General features: G+C 39.8%; 1 protein-coding gene across 1 annotated transcript in view; it reads right to left on the bottom strand.

Annotated features, from left to right (window-relative positions):
* Etl1 (SWI/SNF-related, matrix-associated actin-dependent regulator of chromatin, subfamily a, containing DEAD/H box 1) overlaps window positions 1-20,023 on the bottom strand; it is a 308,851-nt gene that overhangs the window by 206,252 nt on the left and 82,576 nt on the right. The window contains exon 6 of the mRNA XM_067139725.2: window positions 13,262-13,430. Coding sequence (XP_066995826.2) covers window positions 13,262-13,430 — 169 coding nt within the window. The remainder of the gene's footprint in view (window positions 1-13,261; window positions 13,431-20,023) is intronic.

Genomic DNA, 20,023 nt, shown 5'->3' with positions numbered 1-20,023 from the left:
AGGTTTTTCACTATGGATGTTTTCAAGGCTGTGCTCTAAGAGAACACTTCAAAATTGCCTCCAGGAGATCACCTTATCATTGCCAGTGATCTCAATGAACATGTTAAAGCAGGAAGGAAGCTTGTGCAGTCCACAACAGACATTGATATGGAGAGAATGATGATGATGAGTGAACTGTCGATTACTCAGAAACCCATGATCTTATCATCTATACCTGGATCAAAATGTGTGATTCACATTTTATCACCTACTATAAGGGCATAAAGGAAACTCAGTTTGATCACATCCTTGTCGGGCATCAAGGCAATAATGACATGCTCGATGCAGAAATCAAACTGTACAAAAGAAATGTGATGCAACAGCAACCAATCACCTGCATGTTATGGGTCAAGCTACCAAAAACCTAACATGTTCTACAAACAAAACCAGCGAGAATCAAATGCTCATACTTAAATGAAGAAGAGGCTGTCATCATACCATCCTGTTATCATACCATCAACGATATTGCCACCCATTACCACTGCTGAAGAAAGCCTCCTGAAAGTGAAAGATTCTGCATAAGCCATTTTTGGAAAAGTGATAGGACACACTGAGATGATGACTTCTTGGATATGGTTTGCAAGAAGAGTTGTAAGACGAGTTTCTCAAACTCAAGACACTGTTTTGCTGGAATATCTAGAAAATAGCCCATAGGGAGGTGAGAAGATAAAAGATTACGACGAAAGGTTGCCCAGTAAGTAAATCTTTATGAGATACTCCACATGCACAAAGGCGAGTGGGACATCTACTGACTTGTCAAATCAAGACTTGCAAATAACAGAAGACATCCAAACATTCTTATGATAATGATGATGAAACAGGCAATTTGAAAATTGATTGGGAGGAAGCAACATTAGTGAATCTAATTTCCTCACCTGCCAATTCTAAACACCAATACCGTTGAAGGACCCACTGATGCTGCCAAACTCAAAGACTGTTCAGATGCAATTGAAGCAAAGAAATAGAATGACCCAAACAACCTTGCAATAGAACAATAGTACTGTCTAAGATGGGATGCAGCAAACTGGTTAACATTAATCTTCAACCAAATGTTTTTTTTGTTACAATTTGTTTTTACATCATGCCGACACAGATAGGTCTTATGGTAACAATGGTATGGGAAAGGCCTAGGAGTGTGAAGAAAGCAGCCATGTTCTTAATTAAGGTACAGCCCCAGCATCAGCTGGGTATGAAAACGGGAAACCACAGAAAACCATCTTCAGGGCTGCTGACAGTGGGGCCTGAACCCACTAAACAGTTAAAGATGTATGAATGCTCACCGAATGGCTATACAGCATTGATGCACCACCATCAAGAAAAAAAGAAGTCTCACTGAGTGTACTAATTATCACCTGACTTTACATCCAAGCCATGCGATGAATGTCTTTATATGCATTCTCTTCTTGGGAATTTGTAAAATTGTCAAAATGACCAGAAAACAAACTGCATTTGTGAAAAACTGCAGCACAAGCATTGCAATCCATGGTTCAAAGGCACCTAGATGACAAACAATGTGAGAATAATATGCCACTCCACATCACTTTTTCATATCTCAAGATGGTCTTCAACCACATAGTACACAGTTTGATTTGGTGTTCACTTCAACAACATGATATTCCAGAGTACTTTATCAGCTGAGTGCAACTGCTTTCTGCAGTGGCAAGAAGCCCCACTCAAACAGTTGCAGGAAAATCCAGAATCTTTCGTATACAACAGCATCGGCATTATCACCAAATTTCCTCAAACTTGTGAAAAACTCTGCTATTGTAGATCTTACAGGCTGATACACTGTACCCTATTTTCTGACGCCGTAATACCAGCAGCCAAAAATAAGCCTGATCCCCACCAACAAATTTTGGAATAAATGATCGATGGTGCAATATAGCCTGTGAACGAATACACGACACTAGACCTGCAAAAAAGATGAGCAACCCAGGATGATGGTGAGGACCAGCAATGAATGCAAAATTCAAATACAGCAAAGCCCGCTATAGCGAATACAGCATGTAACGAGACCTCCGTTGTAATGACAGCTTTTTCTCATCCCTTGAAAACTCCTATATTAAACTGTGTATTACCTTTAGTTGCAGCAAGAGCCCTATCACTGGTGCATCCATTACTATGAGAGATTAAGTATGTATTTTTTTTTTCCATTATCAGTATCTATGTACCGCCGACTGGTGTTCTATGAATACAATTAGAAATGAAAGGGAATATGTTTACATAATAAATGTGTAAATAACGTGGCCGACAGCCAGCAGCCAACTCGTTAGAAATAAAGGCTGAAGAATATAATCGCCATCGACCACCTTCGGTATAGTTTTCTCACTATGCGCCCTCTCAGTGACATTCAAACTCGAAGGCGACGGAGTCGATTCAAAATACCGTCGACTGGTGTTCTATGAATACAATGAGAAATGAAAGAGAATATGTTTACATAATAAATGCGTAAATAACGTGGCCGACAGCAGCAGCCAACTTGTCAGAAATAAAGGCTGAAGAATATAATCGCCCAATTTTAATGCTATGCATTTAAATTAAATAAGAATGGGATACACTTCAAAATATGGTGCAGAGCGGACTGATTTCGGAGGTTAGTTCATTCAGCAAAACCTTAATAGGATGTTTCTGCAGAGGACGAGGAAAGGGAATGGGTTAGGCAAGAAAACATATTATTGAATACACGAATAAAAACTATATGTAAAAACTTGATATGTATTTTTTCCCCGACATTTTATGTCGTATATGTACAGGTACAGGGAAAGATATGGGCTATCTACCATTTTTGAAGATGAGACTAAAGTATTAAAAGGCGTGAAAAGATGAGAGAACAAATACGAAAACCTTTTCCACTGGGCCTTACTAAATAACAACAGTGTATTAAAAAGTGTGTAAAACCCCAGACATCAAATATAAGAATATTTGCAATGGGGCCCATAAAAGTATCAGCGCATTATTGCAGATGTTCCTAAAACAAATGTCAGCTGAAGCCTTATATTTTGAACCAGTGGGTAATTAAACATTGTTTTCTGGTCACACTCTTCGACCATGAATGATTTGGAGGTTAAACTCAGCCATGTGTGAGAGAACCACTTTGACCATCATCTTGAATGTGACAACATTTCAATCAACTCGAGCCAAAATTCGAAGGCGCGAGTTTCAACATACGTGCCACCGTTGACAGATGCAGATGCTTGTCCACTTCCTGGATTTTGTCTTCATTAGTAAGAGATTTCACGGCTTTTTCAGTATCCATAACTGGGCTACCACAAGAGAAATATGCACCATGCCAGTCAATTTTTCACTATTATGTTCCTAACCTGAAGGTAATCTATCATGCGGCAAATATTCGCAACCCTCCACTGTATCACTCAACACAGAATAAATTTGTAACTTCTGAATGGAATGTGAAATACAAGCACAAAGAGGCTTACTGGGTTATTCAGCAATATCAATGAAAACTGGAGAACAAAACTGAACTCTGCTGAGGCTAACGGCTTGCTTCCTGAAGGTGTAATTTACTCTCTACACTTCCATTTCCTGTATTTGCGCAACTTCCCCGACCTGCCTGCTGTGACAAGAGCTCTAATCTGTGTTGGAAATCACATTCCTTTCACAAGGGATGATGAACATTTTCAGGGGTGGGGAAAATGTGATCGTACTAAGCAGTAACAGTGAAAATTTGTGACACGATGAGTGAGGTATTTTTAAATAGATTTAATACGATGTGAACCAGGGCTTTGAATTGAATTGGTCATTTGTAAAATAACACGAGTCCACAATTCTACGAAAATGAGTTATCAGTAGTACAACATTCTCTAGGGGTAGACACATCATTTCCAATATAAAGAACTTCAGTCCAGACATCACTAAGCAGTTTATATATAAGCTTAAAGTATTAAGTTCCTTTCAAAACCACGTAAGTCCCGGACTCATGTGGTTTTAATGCTGAATGAAATGATGCTTCTCAGGGCAAAGTCATACATAACGATCAGAAGATTTTGTTTGGTATTATAAACAGCAGGATGTTTGTTTACGATGCAACTGCTCCCGGTGTTGACAAATGCATTCAGTCTTGGAAATTCACTCAAGATACCACCACTGCCTACAGAAAAAAAAAAAATATTCTTCACCAGTGCCCATTTATGAAAAGAAGATACAGGACATAAGGAAGATCATTCAGTACATCCCACATCAACACATTGATTTTTATAACAACATATTGCAGTGGGCGATACACTCTCAAGCCATGGAAACAGATACAGTAGATGATTAAGTAATGTAATGAATGCATTTTGTATAAATTTGTCATTTCTGTGTTGGGAAAGTAGAGAGACCGGTCTACAAAGCAAAGAATAATGGCCGAGAGGATTCGTAGTGCTGACCACACAACACCTCGTAATCTGAGGGCCTTCGGGCTGAGCAGCGGTTGCTTGGTAGGCCAAGGCCCTTCAAGGGCTGTAGTGCCATGGGGTTAGGTTAAAGTAGGTAGTTATTGTTAACTAAAGATGTGTGTACACTTATAGATTCCCATTAAACATATGACATAATAGTTAGAATACTGTGAAATAACTTTTTTAAGTAGGTTGCAAGAATGATATGAACTGTTTTGAATTGAAAGAAAAGTAACAATATAAATTGATGGAAAAATGTAAAATAAAGTATTTCATGCTGCAATAACCAATATAAATGGATTGAAAACTTTGTAATAATAACATAATATTGCACTAGATTTATAATGTTGCTCTGGGTACTTGTTAAAACAACATGAGTCCAAGAAATTAAAACATATTTTAAGGTGGCATGCAGTGAGATAATCAATATACATTGCTACTGTAATGAAACATATTCATTTACCTGCCAACTTTACAAAACAAAAAATCAGGAGATTTTAATACAGAAATCAGGAAAAATCAGGAGATACAATTGGTCAAAACTGTTTATTCTACATGTTTTTTTTTTTTTTTTTTTTTTGCTAGGGGCTTTACGTCGCACCGACACAGATAGGTCTTATGGCGACGATGGGATGGGAAAGGCCTAGGAGTTGGAAGGAAGCGGCCGTGGCCTTAATTAAGGTACAGCCCCAGCATTTGCCTGGTGTGAAAATGGGAAACCACGGAAAACCATTATTCTACATGTTTTGCGCAATACAGGAGTACTATGGCATATATTATAACGCTTGTTGTCTCAAAACCCAACTGTTGCTATACGAGGCTACAAGGCTAAAAATTACATATTTCTATTCCCTCGCAGGAAGTATGTTGAGTGAGATGATAGGTCTCTGATATGTCTTCCGAAAATAGAATGAACTCGTGCTCCACACGTGTGAATCAGTCATGCACTTAGATGCCATTATCTAGCAAATGTTTAGATTAATAGGGCCTATATTGCATCACATGCTCACGTGATTATGCGAGGTGCAATGCTATTTTTATCAAGTAATAAATTAAAATTTGCCAGAATTGTCTCAAATGGCTCTTGAAAAGTCACTAGTCACTATCTTTGAAATTCTGTCCCTAAATTAATAAAAGAGACTCCAAATCTAGCGACTAGTCTCTACTAGACTAGACTGATGTGAACAAACATGAACCAAGACCAACTCCAATCCTCAGACCTTAACATTAAAAAAATGGCAGTTGAAGTAGCTGGACTGCTGGTATTGGCTAACACGAAAATATGACGTACATATCATACAAACGGCGGAAATTTAACATGATAAATGTAACATCATAGGGAAAATACTTTTTTATGCATGAAAACACTTCACCAGCAAGTACGTACCACATATAATCAACTAGAATAACATATATTCTACTAGAAAAGAGAACAACAAGCTGATTTAGAAATTTCAATTAGTCAAATAATGTTTTCTCTTAGATTTCACTTTGATGGATAGATGAAAACACATGATAAAACTGTAAAAATGATATTTATAGCATCATTTTGAATGTTTCAAAATAAAGTAAGGTGCAAAATTCCTCAATTCCACTAACTACTTTTATTTTTATGGTTTTTAGTCCCGCAGGAGTTCTTTTACATGCCAGTATATCTACCGACATGAGGCTGACTTATTTGAGCATCTTCAAATATCACTGGTCTGAGCCAGGATCGAAACTGCCAAGGCGAGCACCTTAACCGTCTCAGCCACTCAGCCCAAGTACACCCGAAATGATTATGTTAACCTAATGAACGGCCCTGGTAATGTTAACATAATATTGACATATGGCATAGCAGCATTTCACACAATGACGGTAACGTTACAAATGAAACGTTCAGACACTAAAGATCTAATAGGTTTTTACACATCAAAGGACATGAGTGCAAAAACTTTATTTACTCTAAACACCGATATTTAACCACATGGACGAGCTTCAGTTCGGTGTAGTCTGCTTGATAACAGATAACCACAGCATGAATTGGAAGGTGTTGGTAGTAGAAAACCCTGTGTTACAAATCCAGCTAATCCTTCCAAGTAACTATTTCTTCTGTGTAACAGTGTACAGATTGCTCGATCTGTCACACTTATGAGTTTTGTTGTACACCAAGATCCAGCCAAATATTTCCGCAGGCAAGCACAGATTATTGTAAAATACACTTGCATCTAAGTCACTCGATACTTTGAAGCACATAGACACTGACGGAATATCACAATATAAATTATATTCTCCCTAAATATTTTTCGAGGAACATAATAGGCCTATGCACACCACAGTTTTGTCATCGACTTCAAAATAATCACGACATATATTCCTAATCCATTTCTCTCTTTTTATTCCATAGAAAAGAATAAATTTATGAGAGGCACTGCTGTAGTAAGACTTAAACCTGGTTCACAATACGATCAAAACAAACACTTTCTCACATTACTGCGCATGATTACAGATCCCAAGTGTCCACTGACTCACATAAATACACTCACACACTTACATTCTACAAAGAAACTGACATTTATCGTCAAATTTCATGAATTTACACCGACTACATTCAATAACAACACACCAAATTCAATAACACACCAAAACAAACCCACGTTTCCAACATGTCCGGCTACTCAATTCGCCATCCCTGAACGATCAAGAGTAGCATTAAGGTCTGAGGAATGGAGTCAGTCTTGCACGGACATAGCACACGAGAACGAGAGATTGACAATCGATATACCTACACGTCGCGATATACAGGTGTCAATAAACATCGCACATTCACGCACACTTCTCATATTATTAAACGTTGATATTTCATTTGAAAGCAGCCAATGAGCGAAGGACTTCGGCCACTGACGTACAAAGCTGAAATGGCGGGATTTGAAAACAAATGTTTGAGTTCAAAAAGCTAAAATGGGGAGAAGTAATAGAATAATCGGGAGTCTCCAGCCTAAATTGGGACAGTTGTCAGGTATGGAACTCCCATCAAAATTTCACAGAGCTAACTTAAAATTCATTGGCTGTAGAGAGTTTTTTCTGTTTCTCTCAAAACTTACTTTCTGTGACTCATGTGGTTTTACAAATGACCAATTCAATTTACAATGTACTAAGTGAGAAATGCCAGCCCCGTGGTGTAGGGGTAACGTGCCTGCCTGTTACCCGGAGGCCCCAGGTTTGATTCCCAGCTAGGTAATAGGTTTCTACCTGGACCTGAGAGTTGGACTGAGTTCCACAGCCCACTCAGCCTATCTGATTATAACTGAGGAGCTATCTGATGGTGAGATGGCGGCCCCGTTCTAGAAAGCCGAGAATAACAGCTGAGAGGATTCATCGGTGCTGACCACATGACAGCTAATAATCTGCAGATCTTCGGGATGAGTAGCAGTCGGTTGTTATGCTATGATACTTCAGGGCTGTTGCACCAAGGGGAGTGAGTGGGGGGGGGGCTGGGAGTGCAGGTGTGGGTGGAGTACTGGTGGTGGTGGTTAAAAGTGAGAAATCGTTTTTATGAGGAACGGACAAACGAGGTTTCACTGTATTTTCTTGCGTATGGTTAAATTTCAAAAAGGCTACCCCCAAGTAAATTTATAGTGAGAAGGTTATCAATTCTCTACCGGCGTTTGAAATATGTTTTCATCATATATATAAGGTTAAGTTAGGTTAGATTAGATGGCGCTGTTTGAATAAGAAAACTGAAAGATTTGCCACAGAAGCCACAGGAGTGAAACTACTACAATTTTTCAGAATGAAATTGAACATGTGGGGGGGATCAAATATAAACAGGATTTTACTTTTTATTTAAAATCATTTATTGAAAAACACAAGGCAATTACAATTTATTTTTCCACATAGTTTCCTGCTTTGGAAATGCATTTGTCCTAGCATATGGGTAGCTTCTTGATGCCCTCATTGTAAAAACAACAGGGTCATGTCACCAGCCAGTTGCGCACAAAGTCTTCACACTCTCGTCATCTTCAAATCGTTGCCCTCCTAGAGCTTCTTTAAGCGGTATGAACAAATGGAAATTGCAGGGCGATAGGTCTGGGCTGTAAGGAGGATGATCAAGTGTAGTCCAGTGCATTTCCTGTAGCTTGGAGACAGAACTGTAGTATGGGGCCACGCATTGTCAGGGAGGAGGATGACCTGTCGAATCGGTTGGTCTCATCTTTTGTGGCGATATGCAACCCTCGCCTTGTTCAACAGCTCACAGTAGTAAGCAGTATTGATTGGGCGTTGCTCATGCAAAATATCAATCAGCAAAATGCCCCACCGATCAAAAAAAAAAAAAAAAAAATGGTTGCAAGAACCTTGCCAGCTGACAGTCGAGTCTTGGGTTTCACTGGTGCTGCCCCCCCTTTCCTCCACCACTCTTTACTAGCTTGCTTGGATTTGGTAGTGTAGTGGTGGACCCATGTTTTGTTCCAGGTGACAATCCGACTCGAAAATGCCATCACCTTCTTCTGCAAACCTTGCTGTAAGCCTCTGACAGACCTCCAAATGTCTCAACTTCAGATTTTTGCTCAAAAGGTGAGGAACCCATCTGGAACACGCTTTATGGAACTGTAGGTCGTTTGTGATGATTGCTTGACAGCTCCCATAACTGATTCCATTTCTTCTGCAATTTCTGATATTCTTGCCCGTCGATCGTTATCAATAATGTCTTTAACTGCACAAATGTTTTCGTCTGTAATGCTGGTCCAAGGATGATGATTGTGTTGCTGATTTTTCACATGTTCTCACCCTTTCTTGAATTTTTTATGCCAGGCAAACACACGTGCCCTTGACAATGTTTGACTGTGCAGTCAATCTCTGGCAAATTTCCGCCACTGTAACTCCTTCACGAGCAGGAAATTTTATAATTATGCACTGCGCAGTGAAGGGGTGCACCTGTAGCTCTGACATCGTAAGTATGAATTTTATAATATTATGCATTGCACAGTGAAGGGATGCACCTGTTGCTCCAACATCATGAGCGTTCCTGACAAAACGGCAGAAAAGTCCTACCAACTGTTGATGTTCAGGAACAAAAATCCTGTTTATATTTGATCGACTTTCGTACGTTTTCAAGTTGTCTCGGAATTAGAAAAATAACTAATGAGTAAGCCGCAGTATGGAAATCTGCAAAAACTTCAGTTATGAACAGAATGATTGTCGTTTCATACAGATTTTAATGTGTGTGGAGTTTCCCCCCAACTTTTAAGAAAAATCGGATAAAACAACAATTTGCTATTGCGAGTAAAATTTTCGCCGTTACGAATTCTCGCTATAACGGACTTCTTCTGTATCTTGAGTCTATAACTATATTATCGGAGAAGACAAGAGGGAAATCTTACAACACTGACAAGATCATTTCAATGAGATCCAAAACATAGATTTCCTGCACCCATCAATCCTGAGCAATCTTTCTAACTCACAGACCAATCTGCCCATCAATACAGTAATACTGACATCACAAAATTCAGGACAACATGGACACAAAGATCCCTGAGCTCGATCTGCCTGCAGATTTCTAGAAACTGGATAACAGACAGTAGTTGTGTATCATGCATCAACTGAAAGGTCAATGGCGTTAAGTCCTGATCTTCAAGAACAAGGGTGACCCAGCTCAATTAGCTAACTACCATTCAGCTTATCTCCTGTTACACAGCATCTTTAAGAGAACCCAGGAATGGTGCATTCACAGTCACCCAACTCACCATCTACCAATACATTTTCATAGGATGTGGAATGAACAATGTCATATTATAACTCATCACACAGCAATGCCAATGCACATAACTTTCCAACACGTGGAGAGGCATCTGACCATGTCCCAGATCGACTGGCCTGGAATGACCTCTGTGACAACTCATCTATCTCGTCAGAATGATGTACAGCAATATACATGCAATGATTGGCAGGCCTCTCCAACAGTTTCCTAGTGATGGCTGGCGTGCTCTGCATTACTGTCACTTCTTATCATTCTAGTTATGCATACTATCACATATGACCTGCAATACAACATGTCATGGACAATATTTTACACTGAAGATGTGATGTGAATGCATCATTGGATATTGGGAATATCCTTACTATACCACGTCTCAAAAGACCTACTTTCAACACCAATGGTGCGTCATTAATTATAGAGAAAAGGGGAGAATATCAGCTGGTATAGACATCTCCTCAGAGCTACTTATGCCTTCCACCATTGCCAAAACTGTTTACCACTTGACAATTGATGGCTGAAGAACGTTTGGATGACTTACACAGAAACAGAAGAACAATGTCAATAACAACATGCAATTTACCAGCATCTTGAAGACACTTTTGATTGGGTAATGAGGAGTTCCAAAAATCTCAAGGGAGGATCTTGCACCTGTGGGAATATACTACGAGGAGGAACACACTGGTCACCAGATGGGATCATCTCTTAATCTGTTAGCAACTTTTACACCATGTAAATAACTTTCGTATGAAAATTAGTTTCAGTTTATTTATGCAAGGATAGGACCACAGTACAATTTATGTAGATAGTCTGAGGAATGTTGTCATTTTCCTGAAGCAACTGAGTTATGAATTTTACTCTCACTGAATCCTAAAGCCGTGTACACACTTGAGCGTTCGCCCCGAATGAGCATGCGTTTGCCCAGTTTTTCTCAGATGAGTACAGGGCTAACCGAATGGATCCGCATGCCTCAGCCCAATCCAAATGTTGTCGGTACCTCAAAGTGAGCACACGCTCTGTTTGTGCTCAGTGTGGACGGCTGATGACGAGTGGGGTAGCCCGAACAGTATGAGCCGACTGCTTCCACTATGCATATGCGATTTCGCTCGTGCAAGTGAAGTGAAGGAAGAGTGTGAAAGATAATTTCCAGTTGAAATGGAATTGTCCCAGAATAATTCTCTTATACCCCAAGGATGAGTTCTATTACAATACCTTAAAAAAAGGACGATGCTTGAAGTGAAATTGCTGCCCTCATGCAATTTCCAAAAGATGAGTGCCGCAAGAAAATTGAAAGCCTCAAGGGTTCCTACCGGAGGTAAAAGGCAAGAATGAAACGAAGCAACATGACTGGATCGGGTAAGTACTGCAGCGTTTCTTTGTTCTGGCGACAATCAATTTTCAATTTACCATTGTTGCCTCAGGTCAGGCAAAACACTACACTACACCTAAACACAGATGGTGTTCTCGGTCTGCACGAGGTCCAAACACAGTGGAAACTTGGTCAACAGATTGGCATGCGGGTCGTGCTTGTGCACCCCCGCATCGGCAAAGTATTCTCACAAGTAACGATTCTGATTTTGGTTCCGTATTGAAGTTGACGTATATCTCAAATATTATTATAATATTTGAGATAAACGTATGCTCATTCGGGACGAATGCTCAAGTGTATACGCAGCTTAAGATGTCTGTTAAGTCTTCAGGCTAAAGACTGACGGGATATTCAAATAGCACCACCAAAGGTTGTGAAGTTATAGGTAAACTGCAGAAAATAATGGCAGTGCCAAGGTGTGGTGAGGAGTGGGATAGTTGGCTACTGCTTTTCTCACTGAGCCAAAAAGTGCTATTGCAGCACAACCATATAATAACAATCAGATGCACTAGTTGTGCTCTGAATATCATGACTCAGCACCACCTATATCTCAGCAGCTTAAATATGGTCAGTCAAAAACGTGACAGACTTTGATAAAAGTTGCGTTTTGCTCTGGTACGTGCCAACAGACAGATGTAATACCACCTTATCCGTCAAGAAAAAGCAACATAATAATCAACATACAAGACAATATCCTCCAAATCACAATGTTTCACAAAGCAGACAACCCCATAGCTGCCTTGAGGTACAACGGATTACATCAGAGGTAAGCAAGATAAAATTGCACTCTATTAGCCTTCCACAGAATATATATTTTTTCTCTTTTCAATTAGCTTTATGGTGCACTGACACAGATAGGTACTGCATTGAGGATGGGATAGGAAATGGCTAGAAGCAGGAAGGAAGAGATCGTGGCCTTATTAAGGTTTGTCTGGTATAAAAATGGGAAGTCATGGCAAACCATCTTCAGGGCTGTCAACAGTGGGGTTCGAAACCAATATCACCTGAAATGCAAGCTGACAAACTATGTGACCCAAACCATGCAGCCACTCACTTGGTTTTCACTAAATTACCGGCAGTCCTATCTTGTTGAAAACAGGTATAAATGCTATTTGCATTGCGTCGCACCGACACAGATAGGTCTTATGGCGGTGATGGGACAGGAAAGGCCTAGGAAGGGGAAGGAAGCGGCCGTGGCCTTAACTGCATGGCCAACTTGCCCGGTGGGGATAAATTCAACGACAAATATAAGTTTTTCTTGATTTACTAGTCTGTGGTAGGTGGTAGTGTGATATGTATATATGAAGTGGTGTGTCCCTGAGCCAAAAGAATGAATCAGATGTAGCTAAAATCCCGACCCAACTGGGAATCGAACCTGCGACCTTTGATCCGAAGGCCACAGCCCTTATCATTCAGCTGAGACTGACAGTTATGATGCATAATATTTCTTGAATTAAAAAATGTGTTACAGGTGTAATTTAATCTGCTTTTGAATATAGTTTGCACCCTCATTTATAGCAGTGAGCAAAGGAAGGATATTCTTATCAACTTCGAAGTCCTTACCACATATGTTTTGATCAAAATTTCATCACAAATCTTTGACCAACACATGAGTAAATATGGTACCAGTAATTACTATAACCTACCATAAAAGGACTTCTTGTGGATATTTGACTTAGGTTAGTTAAAGAAAACCTAGCATGAGTACAAACATGTAACACTCACCAAATGTTTCCAGCCTGAAAATGGACGCTGTTCAATTATTACATCGGCCTTCTTCTGAGAAAATGTTGACACAGAAGTAAGTTCCACAGCAGTGGCTGTGGACAGAAAGTCAAATACTTTCTGCTTCTCACCTGCAAGATCATCTACAACCTCTTCATCAGAATCTTCACTGAAATTTAAAAAGGGAATCATATTTAATAAGTACCATTATCACCATACAAAGTTCATTTGTTTAAAGAGGTAAACAACAGGGACCAGCCCCAATTACAGCATACCCATACAAAGTCTCTTATATAGAGTAAACTAAATATCCTATTTTCTAAGGATACTTAAAGCTAAGACACATTTATTTAATTTTATAATTGAAAATTGCCTAAAACTACATTACAGTTTCAAGTATTGTTAGATGAATTTACAAATATATTTTGTATGAGTATAATTTTCTTTGCTATTTGCTTTACGCGCGCCGACACAGATATGTCTTACAGCGACGACGGGATAGGAAAGGCCTTGGAATTGGAAATAAGCGGCCGTGGCCTCAATTAATGTACAGCCCCGGGATTTGCCTGGTGTGAAAATGGGAAACCACGGAAAACCATCTTCAGGGCTGCCGACAGTGGGGTTCGAAGCCACTATCTCCCAATTACTGGATACAGGCCGCACTTAAGCGACTGCAGCTATCGAGCTCGGTTGAGTATAAATTAATATCACGTCCAGTCAAATAATATTTTTTACTTTCAATATAATTTTGAAGATATAAAATAAGTCCTTTCCACTTAATTAAGCATAATTTCACTAACATCGCTATCCTCCTCTCCATGAACTCTGCTGTTCATGACATCAACAGAAAGATTTCCTTTTATATTTAGAAGATTTTCAAAATATTTCCTGGAATCTACTATGAGTTCACCTGATTTATCTATATATATTTAAAAAAAACTATGCATTTCCTTCCCCCCTCCCTGATGTAAGGTTCTTTATTACTGTCCAGTAAGGTTTCCCTGCCAGCTGACATACCCTTTCCAGGTTATAACCGAAATCTTCCAACAAATTTGTCTTAGATTCAACAATTATTTGTTTTGCTCCATTCCTTTCATCTATGTATCAGTCCTCCTTTGGAGCCATTTCTGATACACTTTACTTTTACGTTTAAAAACCCCTCGCTTCATCATTCCACCAAGATGTTTGCTTTTTCCCATCTTTACACACAGTTCTTCCTTGGCATTCCCTTGCTATTTCTACTGCAGCATTCCTGTGTGCCACCCAATCCTTCCTATATCCTGAACCTACTGTCTATTGCTTGGAACTTTTCACTAATCACATTGATGTAAAACTACTTCTAACTTCCTCACCCTGGAGATTTTCTACCCGTATTTGTCTGCACATGGATTACACTTTCTCTATCCTAGGCCCAGAGATATTTAGTTCACTACAGATCAAATAGTGGTCGCTATCATTGAAAAATCTCTGAAATACCTGCACATTCCTAACACATTTCATAAATTTGAAGTCTGTTATGACATAGTCTACTATGGATATGGTGCCCCTATCCTCCCATGTGTAGCAGTAAATAGCCTTAATGATTGAATAATGTATTTGTAACTCCTAATCCCATACTAGCAGCACAGAAGTCCAATATATGCTTCCCATTCATATTAGCTTCCGAATCTTCCCCACATTTGGCCATCACGTTCTCACATCCTTCAGTTCTACTTCTCTCACATTGAAATCACCCATTAGCACTATACTATCCTTGCTGTTGTCCCTGACTAAGATGCCACTCAATGCTTCACAAACTTGTCAACTTCATCCTCATCTGCACCCTCAGATGGTGAATAGACTGAGAAAACTCTTGTCCTAATTCGTCCAATTGCTAAAACTACCCACATTTATATGCCCGACAGAAATTATGTTGTGTGAAATAATATTCCCGATGAATAGTCCTACCCTCACACTCTTCCCTTCCCCTTTTAACACCTTTTAAGAAGACTTTATAATCTCCTATCCCTTGTTATCTCTCCTTACCTGAATAACACAAACTTTCAACACATTCAAACACATCCTCTCTGCTGACTCAGCCAGTTCTACATTCTTACTTCCACAAGCCCCATTAATATTGATAGCTCACCATCAAATTCCATTTCTTTCGCCAAGTTGTCCCTCACCTGTCAAATGGAAATATATTTCTCCCATAGGCCCGAGGCTTGCTTAAAATATTCTGACCTTGGTAAATTCTGTGAAGAAGGATGCCACCCTACTTACACATAGTCCCAGTGAGAGTCTCTCTCTTCTAATGCGTTAGGGACCACGGTGGACTGTATAGCCCTAGCTGCCTCAGTACGATGCCCACTCCTATTAAATAGCAACTGGTATCCCAACTCTCAAACCACTAACTAGGCCACTCAGCTGTTTGCCCATGATTCACAAACCTGGACATGACTACAGCAACCCATACCACAAATTAATTGGTATAGAAGAAAGGAGAGAAAAGACAATGTTATGAGATGGGTAGATCATATCACAAGTAAGAGATACTGAACCATGTTTGAATGATGAGAACAATTGGGCAAATCTTGGCCAGGAGAGGAGATAGATGTGACACTTTTTGAGCGAAGTGTATGTGGAGAATACGGTAAGGGAAGGACAAGACACAGATATGCTAAATACAGCCAAAACTGGTTAGGATGTTTTTGTGGGGACCGAAAAAATAATGTCGTAAAGATAAAGTATAGACTAGATCACTGTCTTGTAACACCTACTTCTACCACTTCATAACGCAGTGATATAAATTGCAATGGCTGAGAATTATCACCAACAGAGATGAAAATATGAGTGAGGTGTGACACAGCATCAATAAAACAAAAAGAAGCTATTATCTTGCTGACTGAAGGAAGTGTTTAGAATACATTAAAGAACGATATCAGAAACAAAAAATGCAGCATATGTCAAACAGAAAACATCTACCATAAATGTTCTTAAGAACAAAGGACATAGGAAATTAGATAGTTTCTGTTGTTCTCCCTCAAGCACAGGGAACACACCAATAGTACCAAACGTTTCTTCTACTACTTCTTCCTGGCCTTCTCCCAACTGTTTGTGACTGACACTCTATGTAGGCTAAGTGCAGTTTTATGGCTGGATGCCTTTCTGTATCCCAACCTTATGTGGAGGGATGTAATCATTGTGTGTTTCTGTGGTGGTTAGTAATGTGGTGTGTTGTTTGTAAATGTATATTAACCTTTTGGGGTACGTCGGACTTGGTCTGACATCATTAATTTTCCATTCCAGTCCTATGTAGGACCTAGTCCGCTGGACTTTATGCAGTATTTATGCAATACATTTCTTTGTTCCATGCTGCCTTCTGCTGTTAATTTCTTTTAACTGAGTTGCTTTATCTTTGGAAATAGTTCATTATGTGTTTATATTTGTTACCAATATAGGGTCCACCAGTCGCGGCATGAAACCTGATGATATTTACACACAGCTATCCAACAGCAGTGATAATGACATTGATTTGTTGACTGATTCTGAAAGTGAAATTAGCATTACCAAATCTGAGAATGACTTTTTTATTTAGTGAGGGGGAGGAAATTGAGGAGAAAAAGTGGTGAAATGAGTGATGTGGGGGTGATGAATGAAGAAGGTGACCACGATTTTTCAATATATTTCACAACAGCACTATGGAATACACACCCCCTAATATAGGGGAAAAAAAACAAACAACAAAAAACTGAAGTTTTAGTGAACAGTTATCGACTATATACATTACAACCCCAATTTTGCATGACCTCGATTTAGCGTAAAGCTGCATTCAACACAAGAAATTCCAGGTCCAAAAAATTATTCCATAAGAGCAATGTAATTTATATTCAATTTAACGCAATTCACATTAGGGTAGAACCGCATTTAGCATAAGGAAATGTTAAAATTCTCAAGTACAAAGGACACTAGGAAAGTTTTGCAATACGCAAAAACGGTTGGCTGGACACCCCTGTTATGGTAAGGGATGAAAAGGGTGAAAACGGTCTACAAGACAGCAAGGCGCGACCTTCACACCAGTTGTTACCAAGCAGTGGGATTGAAAGCAAGTTAAGATGTAAGTGTGGTCTAAAAGTGAATATCGCGCAATTATCCGCTACAGTTTTGCTCGTGGATTAACTGTTGACCAGTGCCTGGAGGAAATGACTCCTGTGCTGGGGAAAGACTGTCCACATTGAACAACAATTTTCCGCTGGTACAAAGAGTTCCAGAGGGGAAATTTTGGGATTGAAGACGATCCTCGTTCTGGGCAACCGTCTGAATCAGTGACTGAGGAAAACATTGAAACTGTGAGGGAAATGTTGCAGCATGAGAGGCGGTTGACATATCGGCAGGTAGAAGAGACCCTCCACATCCCTGCACAAGCTATTCATTCAATTCTACACGACCATCTCCATGTTAGAAGGGTTTGTTCCCTTTGGGTACCCCATTCACTTTTAGAGGAACAAAGGCCACATCGAGTGAAATGGTGCCGAAAAATGCTAAAACAATTTGAAAATGGGACTTCGCGTAATGTCTATAGCATCGTTACAGGTGACGAAACTTGGCTTTATTATTACGATGTCCCAACAAAATCCCGGAACAAGGTGTGGCTGTTTGAAGATGAGGTACTCCTGTGACTGTGTGAAAGTCAAGGTCACTGAAGAAAAGGATGATTGCAGTGTTCTTCACTAAACGGGGCATCCTGACTCGGGTTGTGCTAGAAACACAAAAGGCAGTTACTGCGATGTGGTACAGTGAGACTTCTCTGCCCCAGGGCATCCAGGCTCTCAAGCAGCTCCATCCAACGTCATGGCTCAACACTTGGCTCTTGCATCACGACAATGCTCCAGCACATCATGCTAATGTAACAATGGATTTTTGCCAGATCAGTGTTGACTGTGCTTGATCACCCTCCATACAGTCCTGATCTTGCCCCACGTAACTTCACACTCTTCCCAGAAGTGAAGATGAAGATGAAAGGGTGGCGTTTTGCATCCGACGAGGAACTTCTAGCAGCATGGGAACTAGAGTGTGAAAATGTAACCAGAGAAAACTGGCAGAGTTGGATCAGTGACAGGTTTCGACGTATGGAGAAGTGTATGAGTGTGGTGGAAATTATTTTGAAAAAGTCTAAAGCGTTCACTCACATGGCAAAACTTTTCTAGTGCCCTTTGTATTTATTTCCATTAGTTATAGGATATTAAGGACCAATGGAAAAGACATCATAAGCTTGCTAAGGATGATTCAAGCAGAAGAGTAATTTATAGCGCAGGTGCTTCGTGCTAAAGTGAGATGTCAGGCTCAAATACACATCCAAACGTGGCCACTGTAGTACAGTAGAAGAGAACTCCTCTGGAATAATAATACTGTTATGCCCTTTGAAAATTCCTATATTAATTTGTGCAATATATTTCAGTTACAATGAGAACTCTTTCACTGATTCATCCATTATTACGAACAAATTTGGGGGCATTAGTATTTCCGTTATCAATATTCAATCGACTCCAGTATTTATATTGATTGCGATCGATCATCCTCCGTATCAATTCCTCGCTACATGAACGAGCAAGCTCTTCGTGGCATTCAAATGTGCTGTCAACGACAATTAATACATACATCACAACACAACTGGTATAAACAAACATTGAGAGAACATGTTTTTGCAATAAACATACAAATAAGTGCACTGGCAGCAATTGTTCACTCCTTAGAAATAGAGGATGAAATAAACGATTGCTTACTTTAATACTAGGTACTGAAATAAAATAAGAACATGTCACTTCTTCTCAAGACAGTGATGTGCATAACTAATTTCAGAAGTTACGTTATATGGAGGTTTGCCCCAATTAAGTTTGGACGATTTTGACGCACCTTTTGTCCTAGGCGATTCCTTTTCTCCAGACCCAATTGTGCTCAAAGTGATAGCCACAGGCACGGACTATTGCCCTACATCTCAATTTCCATTGTAGAAGACTTCGATGGAGTACAGGAAGACGAATATTGTCCCATACCTGCTTGCACCCTTTTCAAAGACCCTGAATAGTGGCGGGACGTCTAGAAGAAAGCCCTCTTTTCGGAAGACCAAAGGCACAGAAATCCATCGGCGAGGAATCCGGGGATTTATTTAGTTTAATTTCCAGGTTGAACCGTGTTGTAGTTGTCTGTACATCACGTACAGTTTGCCGACGTTTCAAATACATTGCAGTATTCTTTGTCAAGGCGACTGAAATACCCCTACTATAATCTATCCAAACTTCATACTTGCATTGAAATACCCCTACTCGATCCGATGTAATCAGTCTCCCAGGCAGCCAGAAAGGCTAGGATGTAAAAGGCCAAGATCAGGGCCACTCTAGTAGTGTAAATTGCTGCCTGAGAGACTGATTACCTCGGATCAAGTAGGGGTATTTCAGTCGCCTTGACAAAGAAAACTGCAATGTATTCAAAACGTCGGCAAACTGTACGTGATGTACAGACAACTACAACACGGTTCAACCCGGAAATTAAACTAAATAATTCTTTACACCGTGGAAGCTTCACCTCTAAAATCCGGGGATTTGACAGGGATGTCACTAAATAGTACGACACGGACAGCCGTCCCTGGTTCTTTTCTCTCGTAGCATGTGACTAATGATCTGGCAGTAGTGATGGGTCGTTCATGAACGAACTGACTCTTTTGAACGACTCATTGGAGAGAGCCAGCTCAGAGCTAGCTCTCTCAATGAGAGTCAACTCTTGTAA

The sequence above is a fragment of the Anabrus simplex genome, chromosome 2 (assembly GCF_040414725.1).
Source record: "Anabrus simplex isolate iqAnaSimp1 chromosome 2, ASM4041472v1, whole genome shotgun sequence".
NCBI classification, from domain to species: Eukaryota; Metazoa; Arthropoda; class Insecta; order Orthoptera; family Tettigoniidae; genus Anabrus; species Anabrus simplex.
This window is presented reverse-complemented; position numbering and strand designations above follow the sequence as displayed.